The sequence below is a fragment of the Aegilops tauschii genome, chromosome 4 (assembly GCF_002575655.3).
Source record: "Aegilops tauschii subsp. strangulata cultivar AL8/78 chromosome 4, Aet v6.0, whole genome shotgun sequence".
Lineage (NCBI taxonomy): Eukaryota > Viridiplantae > Streptophyta > Magnoliopsida > Poales > Poaceae > Aegilops > Aegilops tauschii.
In genome coordinates this window covers 315,214,316-315,223,651 of record NC_053038.3, presented here as the reverse complement: position 1 = coordinate 315,223,651, position 9,336 = coordinate 315,214,316, and the positions used below count along the sequence as shown (strand labels likewise).

The 9,336-nt window shown below is 47.5% G+C and overlaps 1 protein-coding gene across 1 annotated transcript; it reads left to right on the top strand.

Annotated features, from left to right (window-relative positions):
• Positions 1–5,227: 5,227 nt before the first annotated feature.
• On the top strand, positions 5,228–8,556 carry LOC109783911 (uncharacterized). The gene is made up of 10 exons (XM_020342495.4): positions 5,228–5,624; positions 6,052–6,198; positions 6,286–6,397; positions 6,799–6,896; positions 6,968–7,036; positions 7,150–7,265; positions 7,365–7,419; positions 7,514–7,634; positions 7,955–8,097; positions 8,190–8,556. The coding sequence occupies exons 2-10, from the start codon at positions 6,058–6,060 to the stop codon at positions 8,289–8,291; spliced, it is 957 nt and encodes a 318-aa protein (XP_020198084.3). The 5' UTR covers positions 5,228–5,624; positions 6,052–6,057; the 3' UTR covers positions 8,292–8,556.
• Positions 8,557–9,336: the final 780 nt, after the last annotated feature.

The window sequence follows — 9,336 nt, the reverse complement described above, 5'->3', positions numbered from 1 at the left end:
TCGTAGACCCTTCGTGGGTGGAGCCCTCCGTGGACTTGCGCAACTGTTACCCTTCGTGGGTTGAAGTCTCCACCAACGTGGATGTATGATAGCACCACCTATCGGAACCACGCCAAAAATCTCCGTGTCTCCAATTGTGTTTGCACACTCCAATCCCATCCCTTTACTTTCTTGCAACTTGCGTGCTTTACTTTCCGCTGCTCATATACTCTTGCCATGCTTGCTTGAAATGTATTGCGAATGTTTAAACTTGTGCTAAAACTCCACCTTAACTTAAAGAACTTAAAAACTGCTACTTTTATTTGTTGAGGGTCTAATCACCCCCCCTCTAGACACCTCTTTTCGATCCTTTCAGCTCGCCAGCCAGCGCCATGATCTGGTTGAGCTGGCGCCTCTCCTTGACGATGACCAGCGACTCGGCCAACTTGGAGCCGGCCCTGACGCACTCCAGGGACTTCTTTTAGTCGCGGACGACGGTGATGAGGCCCTTGGCACACCCGGCAACTTCATCTTCAGGTAGGCGTAGTGGGGAAGTGCCAAGAACTTGGCCAGCACAGGCCGGCCCAGCAGTGCGTGGTAGGGGTTGGATAGGTCCACCACCTCGAACCAAATGGGCTCACGCCGGAAGTGGTCGCTGATGCTGAATAGGACGTCAAGCCGGATCTAGCCGATCGGGAGTAGGAGAGACTTGACATGATGCTGTGGAACACCGTCCGAGCCGGCTGCAGCTGCTAGGCCTTGATGCCGAGCTTGGCCATGGCGACGTGGTAGAGGATGTTGATGTTGCTGCCGTCGTTGATGAGCACACGCGAAAAGCGGCGGGTGCGCTGATGTCTACTATGCAACCTTCTTCTTGTAGACTCTTGTTGGGCCTCCAAGCGCAGAGTTTTGTAGTACAGTAGCAATTTTCCCTCAAGCGGATGACCTAAAGTTTATCAATCCATGGGAGGCGTAGGATGAAGATGGTCTCTCTCAAACAACCCAGCAACCAAATAACAAAGAGTCTCTTGTGTCCCCAGCACACCCAATACAATGGTAAATTGTATAGGTGCACTAGTTTGGCAAAGAGACGGTGATACAAGTGTAATATGGATAGTAGATATAGGTTTTTGTAATTTGAAAATATAAAAACAGCAAGGTAGCAAGTAACAAAAGTGAGCAAAAACGGTATTGCTATGCTTGTAAACAAGGCCTAGGGTTCATACTTTCACTAGTGCAAAGTCTCTCAACAATTATAACATAATTAAATCATATGGAAATCCCTCAATGTGCGACAAAGAGTCACTCCAAAGTTCCTATCGCGCAGAACATAAGGTGAAATTGCTTGTAGGGTACGAAACCACCTCAAAGTTATTCTTTCTGATCAATCTTTTGAGCTATTCCTATAAGTGTCACAAACGTCCCTAAAGTTCGTACTAAAATAACACCATATGATACACATCAATCAACCCTAATGTCACCTAGATACTCCAATGTCACCACAAGTATCCGTGGGTCAATTATACGATATGCATCAAACAACTTCAGATTCGTAATATTCAATCCAACACAAAGAACCTCAAAGAGTGCCCGAAGATTTCTACCGAAGAAACAAGGATGAAAACGTGCATCAACCCCTATGCATAGATTACCCCAATGTCACCTCGGAAATCTGTGAGTTGAGTGCCAAAACATACATCAAGTGAATCAATAGAACACCCCATTGTCACCACGGGTATCCCACACAAGACATACATCAAGTGTTCTCAAATCCATAAAAGTATTCAATCCGATAATAGCGAAACCTCAGAGGTAAAACTCAATTCATCACAAGAAGATAGAGAGGGAGAAACACCATATGATCCAACTATAGTAACAAAGCTCGCGGTACATCAAGATCATGCCAAATCAAGAACACGAGAGAGAGAGAGATGAAACACATAGCTACTGGTACATAGCATCAGCCTCGAGGGTGAACTACTCCCTCCTCGTCATGGTGGCCGCCGGGATGATGAAGATGGTCTTTGGTGATGGTTTCCCCCTCCGGCAGGGTGCCGGAACAGGCTCCCAATTGGTTTTTCGGGGCTACAGAGGCTTGCGGCGGCAGAACTTCCGATCTAGGGTTCTTTTCGGGGTTTTGGTATTTATAGGAATTTTTGGCGTCGGTCTCACGTCAAGGAGGTGCATGAGAGGCCCACAATCTCGGGGGCGCCCCCCAGGCTTGTGGCTTCCTCGTCCACTTCCTGGCCCAGCTCTTGTGCTTCGGGGGTCTCTTTTGGTCCATAAAAAATCACCGTAAATTTTCAGCCCATTCTGAGAACTTTTATTTCTGCACAAAAAATGACACCACGGTAGTTCAGCTGAAAACATCGTCAGTCCGAGTTAGTTCGAATCAAATCATACCAAAACCATATAAAATTGCTTTAAACATGGCATGAATACTTCATAAATTATAGATACGTTGGAGACGTATCATGCGCCTTTCGGCGACTATGGTGGGGTCGAGGACGAGAGCGTAGCCGCCCGGCTTGGGCATGACGGCCGGGTGGTCCTCCCGAGTGCAGCTGACTGGGCGGTCGGACCAACGCATGTACTGAGGGATGGGGGAAACCACACGTTCACCTCGGCCTGGTGGCGGCGCTTGCTATGCTTATCACCGCCCTCACTAGTGAAGTCGACATAACACGCATTCGGGTTGGGGAATGCCTCATCGCGCATCGCACCGGCTACTGGGGGAGGCGACGGAGGAGGCGGCAGCGGCTGACCCGCATCCGCTGGTGGAGGGGGTGGAGGCGGCAGCAAGTTGACCTTCATCAAGCGCTGGGTGAAGGTGCACTGCCAGAGCGGGTGCATGGATGGCTTCGCGCCACTGTGGAGCCTGTAGGGGCATCAAGCATCTGCTCAAAGCCGGGGCTGGGCAGCCAGACAGTCTTGTCGGTCTGCTGGCGCCGGGTGCCGGCTTGCTCGACCGGCTGGGCTTCCTCAGCGATGGCGATGAGACGGTTGTCGTATCGGGGAGCCGGCTGCTCGCCCTTGCGCTTGTTGTTGTTGTCCTGCTGGCGTCGGTCGTCGTCGCCAGCCGGTCGTGGGGTGGCGGGAGAAGGCGGTAGATCCTTTCTGGCTTCATCCAGATGGACTGGGACTTTCATGGTGGAGTCGACCGTGGTGTACTTGTCCGCCATGGCCATGAGCACGGTCATGGTGGCCGGCTCGGAGCGCACAAGCTTGTGCTTGAGCATGGTGCCGTCCTGGCACCCATCGATGAAGTACTGGATGGCCTGCACCTCATGGACCCCCTCGCGCTGTTGCGCAACTCGGTCCAACGCGTGAGGTACTCGCGAGCGGACTCGTTCGCCCCCTTGACGCGTGGACCGAAACAGGCTAGCCCGATCGAGCTCTCGTCCTCCACCTCGAGGCAACGGGCCAGCTGCTCGATGCAGTGGCGGGCATCATTGTCGTCGTAGGCGGGCTGAGGCCCGAGCCGGCTGGCCCAGGGAGCGCGAGGGGTCGTGCTGGCTGGTGCCGCGCGTGCGTAGGGTCGGCTTCAGGGGCGTCCGGCTAGCGCTGGTTACCTACGGCCGACTCGTCGTACAGGTTGTCACCGGTCGTCAGGGCGCGGTTACGCCAACCTCGGCTCCCTCGGCGCGTGCCGGACTGACTGTCGTCGGGGTGCGGGGAAGAAGCCTGCAGCGTGTGCCGGGGTGGATCGTCCGGGTTCTTCGGGTTGCGCGAGGTAGAGGCAGTGGGCTGGGCCGGGTTAAAACACCTTTGGTTCTCATTTGCCGTGGCGAGGAGCTCCGGATGCTCTGCTGCCGCAGGAGCCGCTCCTCGCCCTTCAGGAACTCGAGGTCTGCCATGGCCGCCTCCGCAACACGCATGTTCTTGACGGGGGTGTCGTAGACGGGCGGGTTTGCGCCGAGTGCGCGACCAATAGCATTGCCGCGGCGACGCACCTCGGCTCTCCGGCTGGGCTCGGGGTAGGTTGGCGTGAAGCCATGGACGGCGTCGTATTCACGCCGAGCGGACTCCACCCGGCGTCGCTCCGCAACAAGCGTCGTGGCCTCGTCCAGCAGGCACCGGCGCTCCTCGTTGAGCTGAGCCGCCGCGGATGGGTCGACGTCAGGGACGATGGGGGTGCATAGGCTATGTATCACAGCGCGTAGCGGGTTAGACCTGCCAGCGCAAGCTGTGGCATCCGCAGCGGCCTGGGCCTTGGCGTGCGAGGTGGTGTCACTGGAGCCGGTGACCAGCATCTCCACATGAGTGCAAAGGTCCTCGATGTCGCTGGAGATAGCACAGCCGATGGGGACGGGCGAGTCGGTGACGTCGTACACCTTGCCAGGGAAGGTGTTGGGGACGAGCGCGATGGAGACGCGGAACGCGCAGAAGGGGATGACGGAGCTGACCGCGAGGCCGGCGGTGCCCGCGCTGAGCGCGAGAACCACGCCATGCATGATGTGCTCGCCGGAGCTGGTGAAGGGCCTCGTCCAGAACATGACTCCGGCCGACGCCACGAGTAGCCCCACGGTGGGCGCCAACTGTCGTGGTGATCTCACGGCAGATGCCATGGGTTGGCTTAAAGTGAGGGGCTACATGAGGACGTTGGTCGGTTCCGGAGGCGAGATTGGCACGCGTTGGTGTGTGGCACGAGACGTACCCAGGTTCGGGGCCCTCCGGGGGAGGTAACACCCCTAGTCCTGCCGAATGTAACTTATCTAAAACAAAATTATCCATATCTTTTAAATGGTAACTCTGATTTTAACATGCTATGTATGAAATTTTATTAGAAAAATATGTAGAATCGAAATATGATATTATTTTTAGCTGTTAAATATTTCCAAAATATTGTTTTTGGCGCAAACTGAATCTATAGTGCACGGTCTATCTTTCGTATCGCGGCGATCCAACTTTTAAATAAACACCCATTAAAACCAGATTGAGCGGAAAGAAAACATCAATAACCACACATGAACACCTCTGAAAATACTATGCGAGGGAAACAACATATTTATCATCTTATTCGGAGAGAGAGAGAGGACAATGACTTAGGACTGACCAATAGCCATACTGAAGCCACGTCCCGGGCCAACAACATTGGTACAGTGCCAAATAGTGATTTTGTAGCTACAGCCAACGAAGTATCAGCCGGCCACGTCCCGGGCCATGGCCCCGGTAGTCTGAAGGTTGTGTGAGCACCGAGGTCAGCTGTTGCCATATGAAATAAATGACGTGAACCTATTAAGTTCTTGAGTCATGATTATTGGGTTAAAAGTACGTGTTATTTTTTCTTCCGTTGCAACGCACGACTCTTCTCTATATAACGAGTGAAATTTGCATTTTATAAGTGAATGCTTCGCTGTTAGGTAAAAGCAACGGTGGATGCTTCGCCGTTAGGTAGCAGCACGGCAAGATTTACAGTACTATTTTGTCGAGTCAGTGCTTTGGATCGAAGGATCCTTCCCGCAGCTGAGTTCCTTCCCCAGCTGTCTAGTCAGTGCTTTGGATCGAAGTCCCCTCCCCGCTTCTTCTTAAAGCTTCGAGTCAGAATCAATCCCCTCCCCCAACGCAAGGCAGACTTCTTCTTCCCTCATTCGTCGTCCTCCCAATCACCGGATCCCGGAATCAACCAGGACCAGGACCCCTCGGTACGTGAGCTCGGTTGCTTTCCCCTTGTCAACTCGTAATCTGCTATATTCCAGCGGAAGGTATGCGCATGCTTCCCGGAGTTTTTCGAAATCGTGAAAAAGGCGTTAGGTTTTGAAGTTAGGCGGATGAACCTGTGGGGATCGATGGGGGAGTATAATTTGGTGGGATTAGGGTTCTGAAGGCACTCTGAATATTTCGATGGTGTTGTAGAAGGATTGCGATTTTCTTTTGAGTCTGCATTTAAGGGGCACTTTAGGTTCGTCTCTTTCTTTTTCCTTTTTTACTTTAGAGAACCTGCATTTTACAAGTGAATTGTTCCAGATAATACTTTGTGTGCTGTATGAATATATTCGTGCTTCAGTGCACAACTAAGATGTTGATTTTGTTTCTGTCTTTCTTGTTGTTCTGACTCTTTTTCTGGCATAGTACTTCATGTCAGCGAGCAATCTGAGGCGGCGGCTCCATCACGCAGATGTTGATGGAAGGAGGAATGAACATGTTGACATATCCCATGTAGATTCCCTGGATGAACCTCTACTAGGGAAGTCTAGTTATGACGGTGGCGGATCGGAAGTTAGTAATTTTCTAGACATAATTTCATAAGTTCTTCCAACCTTGAGGTGAATGCAGACTATTGACAAATTTCCTTACCTCCGGAAGGTATATGACCCCAGAAGGCAAGACTTGCGGGATGATGATGACAGGAAAAAGGAACAATTACACTGGTCGTTTCTTTTCTCAAATTTGATTGCGCAGTGGGCACAGTGGTTAGGTACTGCTCCACGCATTTATCTATACACTTTGTAATGCTTGACATTAATGGACTGTTATATCGTCTTCTAGTTTGATGATTTTCTAGCACTTGGTATGCGAATTAAACTATTATTCATCTTTGCCAAATATAGATTCACTGATTACTTTGTGTAAATGGGCAGGCCGGTAGCTATCATGAAAATTAGAAGTAATATTTCCGATTTTCAAATCCATGACATATCTTTGATTGTATCAAGTCATGTAAACAATGTACTGATGTAGCAATGCTCTATCTTGGAAGTCGATGAGCTTTTGTTCTAGATGAATTTCTTCTGGCTATTGATGTACTGTCTTCCTAGCCATGATCTTAATTCTGTGATAATATTGATATTCTTCTGTCCTTTTTGCTATTTGTTGCAGCAAATATTATTGTAAGCTCCGGGTCAATTTTTGGTAGGTTGTTTCCCTTTTCTTCGGATAACGAAACCAGCAATCCAGTATATCTTAGTCCTTTGCAGGTAACATGTGGACGAAAGTTGGATAAAACAGGCCCTTAGAATTATTTAAGTTCTGAACTTCTGTTTTACAGGAAGAAAGATTGGACAATTTAAGACGCAGATTGAAAATCCCTTTTGATGGTTCCCGTATTGAGCACCAAGTACGTACAATCCGTTTGGAAAGCTCGGACATGCCCCTCTATTATTATTATTGTTTTTCCACTGGGCATGCTCTCATGGAAGCAAAGCAACTGATCGGCATTATTCTTTTTAGGACGCCTTGAAACAACTGTGGAAGTTAGCTTACCCAAGTCGCGAGATTCCTCCTCTAAAATCAGAATCGTGGAAGGAGATGGGTTGGCAAGGCACTGATCCATCAACAGATTTCAGGTCTCCTTTGAATAGTCTTGACTCTTAAGTACCAGGCTGCGCATCTGGTGTTGTTTACTCAATTGATAAAGCCATCTAATACAAATAGTCTCCATGCAGGGGTGGTGGATACATATCATTGGAGAACCTCATCTTTTTCGCTAGGAACTACCCAGTAAAGACCTAGAATTAAAACTGCTGGTCATATCTCTGTTATTACATACTCCTAGTCCTAGTTTTGTCTGATCATTACATCTGTTCTGTATCAGGCATCCTTTCAAATGCTTCTGAACAAAGTGCAAGGTCAAAGAGCAGATTGGGAGTACCCTTTTGCAGTTGCTGGTATCAACATTTCATTCATGCTGATCCAGATGTTGGATCTGCAATCAAGTAAGAGCATGTACAATTTCATTGGTTCTAAGAAAATTGCTAGAACTTGGTCCGAAGAAAACCAAAATTTCTCCAGTGTTAACTTTTTCGTAGCACCTACTTTTGGGCCCACATGTCAGATATTATATTCTTTTATCATCTATCATCCTCTCAATATTGAGCCAACTTGGGCCCCACATAGTCAACTCACTTAGAACCTGATTCTAGTACTAGAGTCGATGCTAAGATTTCCTAGAACCAGTGAAATTGCCAACATTGGCAATGCTCTGTAATGGTATTGTTCCTAATCCCTGGTTTTTGCGCTTCTCACTTTTTCGCAGCTGTTCCATCTTCAAAGTCAGGAATCCGTTTCCTGGAACTACTCGGACGAGATGAAAATGCGTTTGATCACCTCTATTGTGTAGCCTTTCGGATGCTCGATGCCCAGTGGCTCGTGAAACGTGCTTCATATATGGAGTTCAATGTAAGCTTTTTTTGCATTCCGTGTAGGCTAATCCTGATTTTAATTGTACCATTAAATCTGTAATCAGCTGCATTACTGTTTGGTTGCGCCAGGAGGTGATGAAATCCACAAGGACTCAGTTGGAGCGTGAACTGGTTTTAGAGGATGTATTGGCGGTCAAGGACCTACCGTCTTACACAATGCTGGACAAATAATAGAGCTTCTGCATTTGATTTGCCGTGAGATATAACTGACTCTGCTATGGGGGAAAGGGGCTCAGACAGAAGGGTTACTTATGATGTGTCAGTGTCTGGTGATAAATTGTGTATGGCCCCTTGTTGTGGCTATATATTGTTGCATGCAGTACATTATTGAACTTGATCATGGCTAGGAAGACAGTACATCACACAGACATCCAAAATTTTGAGGCGTTGTACATGTCTGTACCTAATAATAAAGGGACTATTGCTTCTGGCGGTACATCACGGAAATTACCTTTTAAAGGTCGACAAATTACCCATTATGCCACTTATAAGTGAGTGAAAAATGATTCATAAGTTCATGCACTGTATTTTAGTTTATTACCAGGCGACCCGCTTATTTAGCACAACCATGTAAATAGCCCATTGGCTTGAGCCCCACGCCTCCACTTGAGAGATCCAGGTTTGATCCCAGCTTGGCCTATTTTTCTTTTCTTTTTATTTAATTTTTTATCGGTTATATTCAAATACTTTTTAGAGTATTCATATCTTTCAAGTCCTAACTTAAAATCTAACATAATATATATGAAAATTCCTTAGAGAAATGTGTAGATTTCAAATATGCTATTATTGTGCATGATAATCATTTCTAAAATTAGGTTTACAATGCAACCTTAATTAATACCTTCTTTATATGGGGTATTTTAAAAATGCCTATTATATATGTCCTACACCATTTAAATTATGTGTAGATTTTAAATATACTATTATCATGCATGTTAATCATTTATAAAATTAGGTTTACAATGCAATCTTAATTAATACCTTCTTTAATTTTGAAAATGCCTATTATATATGTTCCGACACCATTTAAATTGAGTACATATGACAGTTACAGACAAAAACAATGCTCTTATGCACAAGTTATTGTTGTGTACTAAAACGTACTTCGCCATTTTCATCATAATGTAATATTTGTCGAGCATCACTAAAGAGGAACGACAACAAAAGTGTAAACAGATACCGATAACTAGGTAGATATTTTTGTTTAATAAATTAG

What these genes read in the sequence shown, in the direction of transcription:
- LOC109783911 (XM_020342495.4), top strand. Translation starts at nt 6,058, where the DNA reads ATGTCAGCGAGCAATCTGAGGCGGCGGCTCCATCACGCAGATGTTGAT. An exon ending in GCAGTGGGCACAGTGGTTAG is followed by an intron (nt 6,398 to 6,798) that starts GTACTGCTCCAC and finishes TATTTGTTGCAG; the next exon opens with CAAATATTATTGTAAGCTCC. An exon ending in TTTTCGCTAGGAACTACCCA is followed by an intron (nt 7,420 to 7,513) that starts GTAAAGACCTAG and finishes GTTCTGTATCAG; the next exon opens with GCATCCTTTCAAATGCTTCT.